Source organism: Sceloporus occidentalis, unplaced genomic scaffold, assembly GCF_023333645.1.
Source record: "Sceloporus occidentalis isolate IW3139 unplaced genomic scaffold, rSceOcc1.0.p SCAF_7, whole genome shotgun sequence".
Taxonomy (NCBI): domain Eukaryota; kingdom Metazoa; phylum Chordata; class Lepidosauria; order Squamata; family Phrynosomatidae; genus Sceloporus; species Sceloporus occidentalis.
The window spans coordinates 12,160,614-12,177,005 of record NW_028316987.1 but is presented as its reverse complement, the minus strand read 5'-3'; the positions used below and the strand labels follow the sequence as shown (position 1 = coordinate 12,177,005).

The following is a 16,392-nucleotide window of genomic DNA, read 5'->3' as shown; positions in this document are numbered from 1 at the left end:
GAAGCTCTCCTTGCTGCTCACACCTGCGGCTGGTGGCAGGAGGCCTCTGCTTCCTCCTCCCCCTTTAATACTAATGGTGGTGCGGCGCATGCATGAGCTACCATTAAAGAAAACATGAGCTTGACATCTACAGATGGTCAAATCCGCAGATGGCAAGTCTGCCGATTAGGAGGGCAGACTGTACCATAAACCTAACTAAGAATTATTGGTTACTGACTGATTATTGAAAAACAGTAAAGATTATCTGAGCTGATCCTGGCTGGAAGACGAGGTGTCAAATGATAGAATATAATCTTTGAAGTAGTTAGTTAAAACCAGTTTAGCATTCCATTACTATAAGAGCACAAGATACAGCTCTTCTTTAGTGAGGCACAGGTTATATTACGGAGAGGCTGTTCTGTTATTATAACCTACAGGCACCATGAAAAACACAATGCAAGAAACAGTACACCTTACATGAACAAATATTGTAGAACAAATCATCATTAGAGAAATTACCTCTGATCTTTTCCCTTCATCAAACTTTCATTTAAGAACACTTCTGAATAATTGGGTTTATATTTAACCCACAGTTTCTGAAGATCAGCTTTTGTTCTAGCTTAAGAAGCATGACGTACCTTTGAACAACTTTAGCAATGAAGTCATCTGTGCAGATGAGTGCATCTGAGAGCCCTTTGTATAATTTGCAATTCACATGGGTAGAATCTTGTACATCCATTACCACTGAAAGATAGAGGATTCATAGAAGAGTGTTAAATTGAGAATGGATGTCTCCATCCAACCCTTAGTTTTACATCCATCTTTTTTTCTGACAACCCTTGTTCAAGCCTAGGCAACTCACCACAAACCAAAGAGTCATTTACAGGGTGCTGAAATGATACACTGAAACAAGAGTCAGAGAGAGGGCAGACTTCAAATTGGAGAATGCCAGGAGAATCTGAAAATACATAAGAATAAGCTAATTTAGCAAATACCTATTACATGGACATGTATGGGCTTAAAAACCAGATTTTTTAAAAAATTATTATTACTGTACTACTACACATCTAAGCACTATGACTGGATCTTAGTGAATTAAATGAGACTTTTGAATAAATATGTATATAATTAAGTTTTATAGAAATGTTTTTCCCTGAAAAATTTACAAATAAATGATGATAAAAAACTGTTCAAAATTAAAGCTGTTCCGACTCGGTTTTGCACTATTCTTTCTGAATTATCCTGTATACCATGTGTACACATAACACCTTTCTTCTTCCTATGGATCTGCCTAGTCCTCTCTATGGAACATGCCTGAAATTCAGTCAACTCATTTATTTAGTTGTCTCAATATACACAAGCTTACAAAACATTATCCCATTTTGGGAGAAAGGCAGGATATAAATCCCTTAAATAGATAAATAATTTTTAAAAATCTTTGATGCTCTGGGGGCACTAGATAATGAAATCTGAGAACCCTAATTTGAATCTTCCTGTTTGCTTATTTATCATTTATTTTTAATGTCTTCACCTTTTGTTCTCCTTGCCTCGCCCACCCCCCACTACATCTCAACTGCTCTTAGATACAATTCAAACAATATTCTCATGGTGATTAGAACAAAGTGCCCAGTCAGGTCTTAGTCTGCTCTTTGCACCAAATCTATGGTATTGTTTGTACAGAGACATGTCACTTTTTATTCCTGAAGTCAAACCTGCACAGATATATTAAGGAGCTAAATCTGAAGAAGTACCACATCTTGGTTATTCCTCCACTTGAACTGGAATTAACAACCATCTAGCACCCAGATAACTTTTTTTCACACTGAGCCACACATTAATAAATCTGTGGCACAATGAATGACATGAATGTGAGCTGTGCAAACTCAAAGCTCAAACTCAGTAAATTTAACAGACAAGAAAGTCATTCAACTATACCCACCCCAGAGATGCTTTGAGGATAACATGAGAGAACCCTGCACATGCTACCCTTTGCACTAAGGAAAAATGGGACAGCGGCATGACAAAGATGCATGTGGTTTAATTTGGGTTTTATTTGCTTTTAATAAAATAAAATGAGGGGAACAAAATAGGGCATGTGCCCGTGGCATATGCCCAGAGGTGCCCACAGGGGTGCACCACCATTTAAGCCAATGGGGCTTTAATATCAGTGATTTTCCGTTTTTGCGGGGGGTGATGGTGGTGTTCAAAATGGAGGGGCGACTGTACACATTTCATCAGACACATATAGAATTGAATATATTCTTAGACACAAACAAGGATGGGGAATATATGCCCCCCCCCACCTAGGATAGTCAGCACAGCAAATGGCAAGGTATAATGGGTGTTCAACAGCATCTGCAGGGCTACATATTCCTCAGCCCTTTCATTCAAGGCTACAGTAGCACCAAGAATCTACTTCAACAACTCATGACTGTCAGAAAGGGAGATGCAACAAATAAACGTTGGCTTAATTATATCACAGTTTCTATTTCTCACCTTTTGCTTATCTGGTAAACAACTGGTAACAACTGTCTGCATCACAGGTGAGAATCGTACAGTCCTCCAGATGCTGCTGAATTGCAACTCCCAGCATTGACTATACTGATTAGGGCTGGTGGTAGTACAACTAGAAGGCTGCATGCTTCTTGCCTCAGTCTAAACAACACTCATCATTGAGGTCCACAGAAAGAATCCAAAAAATGCCTTGTAGACTGAACTCACCTTCTTTTAAGACTGTTCGCTTGACACAGCTGCCTATCAGTGTGTTGTAGGCTACCTGATGCCTGATCATATTGAGGATGAGAGGAACTCGACTAGGATGGTGGAAAGCAATTTTGCTCAGGAGAGTTCCTTGAAGGCTCCGGCCATCTGGTAAAGGGGCATCTTTGTTGAGGAAGTAGCAGTGTTGCTGTCCTGGCAGAGCCTGATAGGGGAAAAAACAATCTCACTATTAGTAAAATATGGATGAATGCTACACAAACATATACAGACAAGAAATGCAAATTAAATCACTACTTTTGAAGGAATAAAAAGCTATTTTTCCTACTTTTAAAATTCTCCTTTATTAATTATATGGGTTTTGGGGAACAGGTGTGTTGTTGCTGTGTGCCTTCAAGTCTTTTCCGACTGATGGTAACTCTATCATGGGGTTTTCTTGGCAAGTTTCTTCAGCGGGAGTTTGCCATTGCCATCTTCTGAGTATGACTTGTCCAAGGTTACTCAGTGGGTTTGCACGACCAAGCCAAGTATTTTCCTCATTTTATTAGGTCTAGGTCCTATTACATCAAACCCACCCTTGAGGAGGGGAAATGGGCTTATCAACATTATTTTTTAATAGGAAAACTAGAACTAGGTGCCTATCAGCCTGGAAGGAAAAGGCAACAATGAAAAAGTTTTCTATGTGTTTGAGGGACATTTCAGATAATAGGCGTAACACATGGAATTAGCTGAAGGCAAAAACACTTGTTTAAGAGTTTGCAGGAGAACCAAAGCCAACCAAAAAAGAAAGCATTGATTTGCATAGAATAGTTAATGTTATATATTATAAATAAATAAATATTAAAGATGTCCCTGTAGCTTGCAGGACCAACACAACACTGAAGTCAAACAGGAAAAAAATACTAGAATAAATCTTATTACTGCCTGAAAAATCAGGTTCCAGTGTCACATTAAACTCCAGAAAGAGAGGAGCTCACTGATGCCCAAGCAGAAATATGCCTAATCCAAGATTTCTCCAATGTTTTCAAGCAAGCAGCTTTTATAACTGCCATAGGGTGAAGAAAAAAATTACGACATAACTCATCCAGATGACAGAAAAATTGTTACTTTTGTAAATAACAAAACAATTCTATAGAGCTGAGATGATGAGATTTAAGTAGGTATAGTATGGCTATAAGATTTCAGATAAAGTCTGTGGTTCAGGGCAACTCAATCATGGAATGAACATGAAATATAAAAAAAAGGCAAGATTATGAAGAGAGAAGGAATCATTTATAGTTTCCTTGAAGAAAACTTGGGATCACTGGGGCACATACTACAAGGTTAGATACTCCATCCCCCACAACACACTTCTTTTACTATCTAACAATGAGGTATTCAGGTTAGACACATTATAGCACAATAGCAGAAAGTTTCATAAGATGGAAAAGAAAAAAAAGCAACATTTGAGAGCCCCAAACCACTCCTGTTCAAGGAAAGCTGAAGCCCTGAGCAGCAGCAGCCCTGCTGTGCCCCCACCCCAGCCTGTGAAGGTTTTTTTCAGTTCTTTGTTATCTCCTGAAGTTCCTGAAGCTATGTTCTCAGTTTGTACTGATGTGGAGTTTAGATTATTTTGATCACAGAAAATGGATTTTTCTACAGCTAAATCCTAACCTTTCTGGAAGAGGACAGGATTTAGCTAAGGGATTAATCATAACTAGAAAAACAAGACATAAAAGAGATTCCTCTGTTCTCATTTTCCACTTGAAAACTTACTGCATAGAAGCGCATATTGTGATTCAATGGTCCAGCATTGTCTTCCTTCGAGAGCTCAAACTGAGTAATCAGCTCATATAAGGGGACATATGTGGGAGGGGTGTCAAACAATGGTATGCCTGAGGATTGTGAGAGGGAGGAAAGATAAAGACAAATCATGAGCATCACTTCTGACCCATGTCCTCATGTAAAAATAGAAAACAGTTACCACACATTAAATGTTAAAGTATTAGTTACAATAGTTTTTAGTGTAAACTGACAATTTCACCATATGGGAGAAGTTTATTACTGTGTGGAATTATTGTAAGTATTCAGACATTACTTATCTTTAACACATATGCACATTCCTTCCTTTTCAGCAAAGAGGACGCCAAGGACTATGGAATTACTGATTTATTACTGCTAACACAAATCTGTATAATCTCACGGAGAACATAGGTTTAAGCTCCTAGTTTCCCCACAGATTTACACCAGAAGGTGCAAGGTTCAGGCTCACTGACTCAAATACTTCCTTATGTACCTCTTATTCCACTGAACATATATTTTAACAAGATATCCCTGCCAGGACCTTTCTAAGAATGAATGGGAAATATTAAAGGTGAAATGGCTGTGAGTAAGCCTAGCTGCATACTGAGAAAGCCCACATATTTCTCCCTCACCAATCAGACTTTCTCACATTTACCTGCTCTATATCACCTAAGTCTTGAGAGATTTAGAGCAGAGGTGGGAATCATCGAAACCTCCAGCTGTTGTTGGGACTCAACAGCAGCCCTATCCAGTATAGTTGACAGTGAGGAAGGATGGGAATGGTAGTCTCAAAACATCTGGAAGGCTGCATGATTACACTAAATTCAAATGCTTGGCTTTTATTAAATACAAGAAGAAAGAATTGCAACTTGACAAAACACTAGCAAAATTAGCTTTTAGCTGGCCACAAAAAGTATAGGAGGAAAACAGAGAGGGGCACACACCTTCCTTCATTATGGAAATTACAAATAAATAAGAAATACAGTCTTAGTTATGTAAAAACCGAAAAACACTGTTTAGTTCAACAATATATATATATATATATATATATATATATATAAAAAAAATGCATTGACTGCTGCCCTCCTGGCATCAAGGTGTGGCACTAAATACATTACTGCTAATAGAAAAACTCTTACTCGAAATCATGACCTACCTGTGCAGTTCTGAAGCTTCTGAATGAAACCTCGAGATACTGGAATAGGCCTTGGAAATTTCAAGAAGAAGCATGCTGGCAAATCAACACTATTAGCACTAGTGATTGAGGAGAAGGAGGGTGTCCTAAAAGAGAAAGGATTAATAGTATTGTATTTATAATCCCACCAAAGCATTTAGAATTCTAGATAATCACGGAAGTTCTTTCTTAAGTGATGTTGTGAAATTCTGTGATCTTTTAACTTCAGGAAGGCTGATATGACCAACGTATTTATGCTGTCCTGTTATTGTGAACTAAGAATGCTCTTTTGGCTAGAAAAGTGTGATACTAATTTTTATAATAAATTAATGAAGTCTGTGATTTGTGATGCATCTACAGAAATCTGTTCCTGTAAATTCTAATTATACTGATTAAACATATTGATTGTAAATTCTAATTAAACCAAAATACAGCATAGATAACATGATTTCTTCAAAAATTGTGAATACAATCCAACATAATAGTAGGGATAAGTCTTATTTAAACCAAGATTGCAAGCACATCCTTGCATTTGAGCCACACTGATTTAGTGGTCCTTAGATATTTTTCTCTTTTGCAGAGTTGTTCTGAATTAAGGAATTCAGCTTCTGTTGGTTCAGTCTACTCTCACCTACATATCAAAATATTACTTAACGGGGAAAATGGCAGGTAGGAAGCTGAGGAAACCTACTATGAAGAAGAGAATGATTCTGTGATTTGTTCACCTCTGATAACCTTAAAAAATTGTTTTAATTCATCACATTAACACAATATCAATAACACAAGCTCTTATAAACGTATAAATGGTGCTTTTTTCTTACCCTTTGTTGTCCACAGGATGAGACCCCATAATCAGAGGAGCAATTGGAAGCTTGTTCATTGTCAACGTTCCTTCAATTGTAACACATACATTCATGCCCAAGTATCGAGGAACTAAAAAAAAAGTCAAAACTGTTAAAACACCTCAAGATTAAAACACACACTATACTGCAAAGAGTTAAAAACTGGATACTGCACAACTGGTTCAGTCTGCAATCCTGAAAAGGGATATATGAAGTTTGTGCTTCAATGAAGGACATGAGCTATGTCTCCCACTTACATGAGCTATGTCTCCCACTTATTAGAGTAGAGAAAACTAAGCCAAATAGAGCCACCTTCATTGTTTCTCAGCTTGCAAAACAAATACTTTGTTACAAATATTTTGCAAATACTTCAAAGCCTTAAATTAAAAGAGAATGTTCAACACCCTTCAACTGCATTTCCCTAGTTTGAAACAGCTGCAAGTTGTGATAGTTAGCACTTAAGAGGGAGAAAATGAATGGACTGACAAGCAAGATGATGTGATCATAAGGGGAACAAGTCGGTTTAAAATGGTGCTTAGCCATTACTGTTTACCCCAAGCAAATTGTCAAATTCATGGCTTGGGATTAATGTGCAAGGTGAATATAGGCAGATCCACTGAAAATTTTGCCTCAACATAAGCAGTTAGAGTGGATGTTTAGGACACTACTGGCCCAAAATGCAGTAGTTTCAATATTAATTAGAAAGCCAGAGGGAAGCAACTACAAGTTTCTTACTCCTAGCTCTGCTGTTGTTGTTTTTTTTAAAAAGAGTATACTGTTATGTGCAAATATAGTGTTCACTTGCTCATTAATATTACAGACATGTTACTGAGCCCAGGGATCACAGCAAAACTTTGTAGCAATACACAGCATGTTCAGAGTGCACTTTTAGAAACACAAGCTATGGCTAGAAATATCTGATAAAGAGTGCATACCACTGCCTTCATTCAGAATTACAGGTGCTCCAGTACCATCTTCAATCAAATCATATGGTGAAACATAATACTTCAGATTCATCAGGTGTCCTGGAACAGGAAATTGAAAATGTAATAAAACAAAGCCAGGCAACTGTTAAGAACTTTTTTCCCCAGAACACCAAGTGAAATCAAGGTGTAGCTTCTCTTTGCTTATGGCAAACTACATTCTAAACTACACTGCTAATCTAAATAAGGGACTAGTATGGGAATGAGGATTGGACAGATTATTTCCCATGCATCAATCATTTCACAAGTTATTTCTCAAAAAACATTAGCACTACTGCTAAGTGGAAACAGAGAATCTACCTTTATTTCCGCCATCCATCTTCTTTAGAATAAAATGGTCTCTTACCTCCACTCCTTGGGGTAAGATAGCCCACACTGCCATGCAGAATCTTGTCCAAAGGGCTTGCGTTGGTGGCTTGCCTACAAGCGGACATAATCAGAAACATATTGGGACAGAACTGATATTGTCAATCTTTTAAGATCTTGTTTCACTGGACAAGTTACATGCTAAACTGAAAACTATGATGCCCAATCCTAAACATATTTACTCAGAAGTCAGTCCTATTATACTATATGGAATTTACTTCCAGATATGTATAGGACTGCAGCCAAAACTCTACAAAGGGGTAAGCACTTTTTCTTCATGGAAATGCCATGGGGAGCAGTGATATTTTGCTGCAGCAGAAACAAAGAAGAGTCCCATGACATATTAAAGGCATGCATTTCTGTGGACTATGGTGCTTGAAGAAAGTATGTATGTAATGAAATGGGTTGCAACGCATGCAAGGATGTCTAGTGAATCTATGTTTCAGAGGAATTTTGCTCCTTCCAAACCTAATCTTTCATTTTCTTGATTATATTACAGCTGACCTCAATGTGGCAAAATGCTCTTACCAGTACATTCCTGCCATCTTTGTAAGATCAAGTTCCAAGGATTGAAGAGCCAAATACATTTTAGTTTTCAGTTTGCTGAAGGGGAAAAAAAAGATTTGTTTAAAATGGATAAAGAACATTTAAAACAGTGTCTTGGGAGTAAATTCTACTGAACTCAATGGCAGTTATGTACAGGATTGCACTGTTAATGAACACAAATACTATACGACTGTCAGTAGACTTCCAAGATCTAAGGAAGAGACCTCTTCCAGCTTATCAAGTTTGCTGACATGCCAAAGATTCAACTGAAAGCTCAAATTGCCTACACCTTTTTCCTACTAAAAGATCCCATATTAAGAAGATAAAATAAATTAGCATAACGCTGGATCTGCTTCTTTTATCACTGTCACGCTCTCCAAATGTGATCTCCATTTATACTTGGAGGAAAACATGGAAGGAAGAGCAGCATATAGGGAGCCATCTTTCATCACTCCAAAATATTTCTGACTGGAAGTCAGTGCTTTATTAAATGCATTTCCAGTGAAGCTCTGCTTATATTTCATACAGAGGGAAGAAGCACTTTCCAGTGAAATGCTCTAGCAAAAGCCAACATGGTCTCTGGGGATACTACACCATGCTGCGACCTCAACATCTCCACACTAGGTGAACCAGAGACTATAACATTAAGACTCCAATCAGCACTTTTTATAGTTCACTGCAATCATCTTTCCCTATTACAAATTGCTCTACCACTAACTGCAAAACTTCAGTTTAAAAATCACCTAAAAAACAGAAGATAGGATCCAGCCATGTTTGCAGAATTCTGTTCATCTCCCATTTTTAAAAAACTGGTATTAGCCCTCATATGTACTTTATACTTTTAGTACTGGCTGTTGGCTTCCACTCCCTGAGATGACCAGGAAGCATAGTGGCAATGTTGGAGAAAAAAATGAGTGAAGTAGACAGTAAGTATAGGAGCAGGTGTGCATTCAGATGAATAGTGCACACAAGATATTATAAATATTTGGCCAAGTTGCAGGAAGTTTCCATATCACAGAAATTATGAAATTAAATGCTTACTTGTCACCTGGCAGTTTATACAGATTCACAAGACCTTTAAGATGCTTAGAAAATTCATCAAAATTTCTTTCTCTGTAAGGAAAGAAAAGTAAGTTAAGTTCCAGAGAATCCAAAGGAACCACACATGATTAAAATATTCTAACTGGATGCACTTGTGGCTTCTGGTATCATCAGCCATGGCATCCTTCTGAGGCTTCTGCCAGGAATAGGATGTGGAGATATTTTTCAAAATTGTGGGTCCAGTTTTTTATGGTGTAACTCTATTATTATGGGTGTGCACATTTATGTTTAATCAAGACAAGACAGAGATGCCTCTTGCCTAGTTGAAGGGCAATTCAATGAACAGGGAATCACCATGCTGCATAGGATTATGTCCTCCCTGAAGAATCAGGCTAACAGTTGGAGCATATGCCTAGATTCAGCCCTCAATCTAGATGTTCAGTGCTCCATTTGCACAGATGACAGTACAGTACTGCACTAACTGTAACTGTTCTTAGAGATGTCTACTCTAGCTGTGGTAACACATACTTATTTATTATATGATATAGCAACATCCTATCTTGACTATGGTAACACACTCTGAATGGGAATGCCTTTGAAAAATACAGTGTGCCCGCATCATGCTGAAAACTGTGCAATGAAAGTTTTAACGGTGTGCATGCTTGTGGTGTGCACACTGCGCATCATGCTCAAGCCCCATTATTTCCAATGGGGCTCAAGTATACGTGCTATCTGCCTTACGCAGAGGGGTACTGAACGGATCCCCGTGTAAGGCAAGGGCTCTACTCAGTGGGCATGCAATTTGCATGTTACAAATGACCAATCATCTACTTCTTAGCACAATTCAAAACACTGGTTATGATTGATAAGACTTGGGAGAAGGTATCTGAAATACTATTCTACCATGTGAGTTTGTCTAGGTTTTAAGATTTCAGATCACTTTCTTCTAATGCTGCCCCTAGTGAACACCTCTTCAACAGGAACATATGAGAGCATCTTCTTCCAAACTCTGAACTCCCTGCCAATGAAAGTCAGTTTAATTCATTCTCTGTTGTCCTTTTGCTATAGGCAGACACATTTTTATTCTGGCAGGCCTTTGGAATATAAACTGGTTTTGGGCTGAAGCAAATCTAACCAGTTGCATTTTAGTTAGGCCTTTTGCTATTGTGTTTTTAATAATTTGCTTGTACACTGTGTTTTCATTGAGATTATTTTAATGTACATTATATTATTATTTGGTGTCCTCAGTGCCTTTTTGACAGAAAGGGGTGTATATAAACTATTGGCATACCACCATGTGAGTTTGGTTTCCAAATCATGCAAATGCATGAAGCCAGTTTACAATCCTAATCTGGAGGGTGAATACAATACAAATGGTAGTATGATAGTTTAGTTGTAACTGTGGTTTGTGCTGCTGTAGAACAACTCACTCACTTTGAGTTGGAACGTACAGATTGAAGAGAAAAGGCAGGAGTACAAGGCTTGTTCATATAACACCAAATCATGATTTGCCACTATCTGTGAACCTGGTTAATGAGAGTAGGATGTGTGACTAAGTGTACTATTCATTCATGTGAGAGAAGATTTCAGCTGATTGTATAGTACTCCAGAACAATGAGCCAACAAACGACTGACAACACTTGTTACCTATCAGAAGTGTACAGAGAAGAAATGAGAATTAACAAATTTAAAGCATTACTTTTGGAATAGTAGAGTATCTAAGGAAAACAAAACTGCTGAGAATCAAAGGACAAAGAAGTGGAATAAATCTGTTTGATAGTCTTCTGTTTAAAATGTCTTATTTTAAAAACATTGTGTATGCCCAGATCATAAATACTTAAGAGAACACCTTCTTCCATACTAACTGTCCTGCACACTAAGGTCCTTGGAGAAGACTCTACTTCAGTTGAAAAAATCTAGACTAACCTCAGTTACCCAGAGGGCCTTCTCCACTGCTGCGCTGAACCTTTGGAATGACCTGCCAAAGGAGATCCACCACATTTCTATTCTTACAGCCTTTAAGAAGGCTCTTAAGACAGATCTCTTCCGGCAGGCCTTCCCTACCTAGTTGCTCTCCCCATTTACTGTGACTTACGTCGCTTTGTCCACTAATTCTTCTCTTAAATTTAATAAGAAGAATTAAATTAAAATTAATTAAAATTAATTTCTTCCCTCAAGAAGAAGAGCCCTCCCTCCATGCCAGTTGTCATCATCCGGCCTGGGAGGGAATGAAAAGGCAGGCCAAACTCCTTTAGAGCTAGCTAGCCTCAAGAAGAAGACCCCTCCTTCTATGCCAAATGTCATCATCAGGCCTGGAAGGGAGTGAAAAAGACAGGCCCAACTCCATCAGGCCTAACTGTCAATTACTGTGACTTATGTTGCTCTGTTTTTTCTTATTTTATTTTATTCTCTATGTATTTTTATTGATGTAACCCACCCAGATTCCTTGTGATTGGGTGGGCAATAAATATTATTATTATTATTATTATTATTATTAGCAACCAACTCTATTTGTTTTCGACTTAAAATCTAAGCCCCACTGGAGCCCCTCTGCAGTCTTTAGTTCTTTGTAATTCCAATGCTGAAAGGCATAGTGATACAAAGTAGATATGGACTTTAATATTCCAGACAGCATTTAAGGTAACCAAAAAAATCCAAAATAAATTAAAAAGCCAGTATGTAAACATACAAGAGCTATATTTACACATTCCTGCTTACTGGAATGAATCAGAAGAACCAGTCATTTTTCCTCCTTTGTAGGAGAAATTTTTACCAAAAGCTAAAAAATTACCAATAGCCATACAACACCATTGGAACCTAATATGGGAAAGAGGGATTGTCAGCAATGAAATGTTTATAGTACTCGCCTTAAATGCTGCACCAGTTCTGGACAACTCTGCCAAGAAAAAAAGGATATGTATCTTAAAATTGGCACATCCTTAAGATGCACATAACAACAGTGGACGACATCTTCATTTAGACAGAACTACTCCTCTGAAGCCAAGTATCTCCCCATAGAGCCTGATGGGATGTCTTGGCTGTATAGCAGATGGACAAAGGACTAACTCCCTCCCAAGGTTGGAAAAAAAATCTCCCAGTGTCTGGATCTACTTGAACAAACAATGAGGAAACACAAGTCCAGAGAAAATACAATCAAAAGTAGAGATCTAATTGGGCAAGGTAGTATATCTTGTGTTCTACTTACCACAGGATTTTCCCCATGATGTGCTACCTTGACATCACATAGTTGTCCAGTAAGATCCAAATGAACTTCCACATAGAACATATCTGATGTTATATAACATTCTGTGCCATTTGCACTAAGATGAGATCCAAGGCTTAAACAGAGGGAAGAAAAAGACACTCAAATTTGGAAAATATTATCAAATACCAGTGATATTTAAGTTAATTATCAGGTGCTCCTAAATACACTGAAGGCATCAGATCCTATCTGATCTAGGAAGCTAAGTAGCATCAGCCCTGTTTAGTACTTGGATGAGAGACAGCCAGGAATACCAGATGCTGCTGGCTGTATTTCCAAGAAAGGCAATGGCAAACGAACTCTGATTACTCCCTTCCTAAGAAAACACTATGAAATTCATCGGCTTGCCATATGTTGAGTGAAGAATTAAAGACACATGTGCACACCCCCAGAGACCAAATACTGACAACAATGGGATGAATTCATATTGATATTAGTTCCCATTATAATCAGCAATAAAGAAGTCATGTTGTTCTGTTGTTTTCAATGGGAAATAGTGGCAATGCAGCTTCAAACAATTGTGCTTTACATTAGCCTTACTGCTTTCTCCTCTTGTAATTAAAAACAATATTCAGCAGATTATTCTGTCAACTCTTTCCACTCTTCATCCCAGTCCTTTCTTGATAAATAAAATAGAAATAAAATAGAATTTCTGATTCCCATGTGAATTCAAACAATTTATTAGTACAAGCTGCTATAAAAGCTTTGCCTTTTACTAACTCTACACAAGCATAAAAAATTACAAAAATGTACAAAAATGTGGCTGGTTGTAGGGGATATTATCTCAAATGTACTAGTAAAATAGATCTATGCTATCTTAGAAAATATCTGTTATGGAACTAGGAAGCCTATCTTCATTCTCGAATCTGAAATAGCAATGACTGGTTAAGAACTATTGCACATCATCATCATCTTCTTATATCCTGTCTTTCTGCCAAAATAGGGACTCAAGGCAGCGAACAGCAGATTTAAAACAATACAATTTAAAAACAGTACAATATTAAAATGTAAAAATATAAAATGTTAAATACAATTAAACCATTTTAAAGGTTAAAACAGTTACAAGTTATAATCGAATATTACAATACAAACCTTAATTTTTTTTAAGTAGCACAACATTCCTAGACCTTATCGATTTGCAAAGCCCTGACCACACAAGAATGCCTTCACCTGCTGCTGGAAGGATAGCAGGGATGGAGCCATCCTTGCCTCCCTAGGAAGGGAGTTCCAACCCTTGGGAGCAACCACTGAGGACTTCTCTCTTGTTCCTGAGAGCATGGTGGGACAGAGAGAAGGGCCTCTCTGGATGATCTCAATAAGAGTTAAGGAAATTAATTCAATATCTTTCACAGTGATGTTTCAAAATAAATTTCCCCTTTCACATCACTAATTTGATTTGCCATTTAAGACTTAAAAGGACCACTGCAAGCAAGATCAATTCATACAATCCAGATCACTGTATATCACCTACAATGGAAGCAAGACTGCTTCCAAGGCTGGTATCTTGAGATTCTTCTGTGTAATATGTATTTTTATTTATCTGATTTGAACTGGAACTTGAATACTTACAGGCAGATTGGTATGTCTCTTGCAGCAAATGAAACTACCAGCGAGACTAGCATGATTCTGGCAAATTAAATGGGAAATACCTCTAATGGAACAGGCAAAGACTCACCCATTTTGTCGAGCAATGGATTCCAAGCGATCTGTCATGGCAGGCAGAGATGTCACTAAGAGGAAGACAGTTAATTTAAATCTTTGTACAGATACAAGTTAATTTAAATGTAATTTTTATACCCAAATTAGTATGTAGACTGGCTTTTGGCCTTAGCTATTAGCACCAGTGTTTTCTACTCAACAACACTGATGTTCCCATTCTCTTTCTAAGAGTTATTCAGAAGTCTTGGGACAAAGTGGGCTAAATGTAGATTCTATAAACTAATTCATAATTGTGTACTGTTTCAAACTGAATTCTGTTTTCATTTTACTGTTTCAAACTGCTGAGGGCCAACTATGTTTTTGTACATTGATCTGTTCTAATCATGCAGAAAAGGGCTAAGAAGTAGTGATATAATTTAACACCGAAAAGACTATGAAGGAAAACTTAAATCCTAGTTCCTCAGTTTTAATTGGGAGTCTTAATGAGACCACATCTCCTTATATGAATCTACCCAAGGTTTAAGATCTTTGGGAAGAGGTTCCTCTTGATTCCATGACTGTTACAATTGTGTCTTGGGAGGACACAGGAGAGCCTTCTCAGTGGCTGCTTCCAATTATGAAATGTCCTCTACTGAGAGGCTCTACTGTCTTCCTCTGCTGCTCTCTAGCAAACCAATTTGATAAGCTTTCAACTTTTAACTCGTTGTGTACAACAGTTCTTATCAGAATGTGCTTGTCTTCCATCTTTTAATTTTTACATATATCTTTAAGGCTTTTAATGTTTAAATAATTTTTAACAATATGGTCTATTAAATGGTTTTTAAACTTTTGTATTATGTATTGTTTTAGCTGCAATGTGTGTTTAACTTACGTGAAAAGTGAGATATAAATTAAACAAATGAATGTATGCTTGATTAGGAGAAAAACAGGAAATCTGTATTTTTCACTCAAAAGTGCCTATTTATAAAAATTGTATCATATACTCCACACTCCTGTTTTAAATAGGGGCATCCAACATCCCAGGATTCCACAATACATAGTATGGCATGATCTTAATTTGTAGAAGAGACACTAAACCAGTTTTCCTTGTTCAAGAAACAGGAAATATTCAATTAAAGCAAAAGAGAAGGGAACATGCACCACCCATCTACAGCCCCGGAAACCAGTTAGTGACATTTGAAGCAAGTCACTGTGTCCTCTCCAAAGACCACTAATAGCCTCATTAGTTAGTGCACCATGAGCCATGACGAACATGGATCAAGAGGGTATATTAATGAAAAAAATATTATTTTCATATCCTTGGATATCAAGAACTGCAATTCAACAGAATGACTAAAAGAAAACTCTGGACATATTTCTTCTAGACTCTGCTACTAAAACACCATCTACAGTGGAGCAGGTATTTGCGATTTTAATCTGAAAACTTGTATCTGTTAACTGAGGGTGCTAGCAATCCACTAGGCTGAGACCAATGTTGCTAACAATCCTTCCACCAACTGGAAAAGCAGCTCTCCTACATGGGGCAATCTGAGCAAATACAACCGTAGAAATGAACAGAAAACACTTTCCTACTGTCACATATTAGGCTTCTGAAAACACTCTAACCTGCACTGCAGTACATTTGTCAAATTTTCTTTCACTTGCAACTTAATGATATTATTACTTGCCTCACTGCCTGAAACTCTCTGGAAAACAATGTCCTTGACATGTGGGAAAAGGCTCTTATGAGCGATGATGTCAATTGCCCACATAACCCCATTACAACAAAAATCCAAAAGGGATTTCACAGCCTAGCAAAGTCAGTCAAACAATCTCAGGCAAGCATGGAAACTTTCTGTATCCATTAACCATTTAAAAACTTTAATGGGCCTGCCCTAAGAAAGTTTAACGATTTCATTTGCTCTCCTTGCCATGGAACAGGAGTGTCTCCACATTCTGGCAACTGACACAAGCTACAGGTGTTCACTCAGCACTATAGTCATGGAGGGAAAGAGACCATCTCTGCCCATTCTCAGTCTCAAGCATTGGAGGAAACCTGTC

General features: G+C 37.6%; 1 protein-coding gene across 1 annotated transcript in view; it reads right to left on the bottom strand.

The window, feature by feature from the left end:
• Positions 1-16,392, bottom strand: part of LOC149309194 (mediator of RNA polymerase II transcription subunit 1-like) — a 32,174-nt gene that overhangs the window by 6,490 nt on the left and 9,292 nt on the right. The window contains exons 4-16 of the mRNA XM_089531928.1: positions 14,369-14,423; positions 12,637-12,769; positions 12,299-12,327; positions 9,432-9,503; positions 8,373-8,447; positions 7,825-7,898; positions 7,431-7,520; positions 6,475-6,586; positions 5,636-5,760; positions 4,453-4,571; positions 2,701-2,902; positions 842-937; positions 618-723 (exon numbers count right to left, since the gene is read on the bottom strand). Of these exons, the coding sequence (XP_089388054.1) occupies positions 618-723; positions 842-937; positions 2,701-2,902; positions 4,453-4,571; positions 5,636-5,760; positions 6,475-6,586; positions 7,431-7,520; positions 7,825-7,898; positions 8,373-8,447; positions 9,432-9,503; positions 12,299-12,327; positions 12,637-12,769; positions 14,369-14,423 (1,288 nt within the window). The remainder of the gene's footprint in view (positions 1-617; positions 724-841; positions 938-2,700; positions 2,903-4,452; positions 4,572-5,635; positions 5,761-6,474; positions 6,587-7,430; positions 7,521-7,824; positions 7,899-8,372; positions 8,448-9,431; positions 9,504-12,298; positions 12,328-12,636; positions 12,770-14,368; positions 14,424-16,392) is intronic.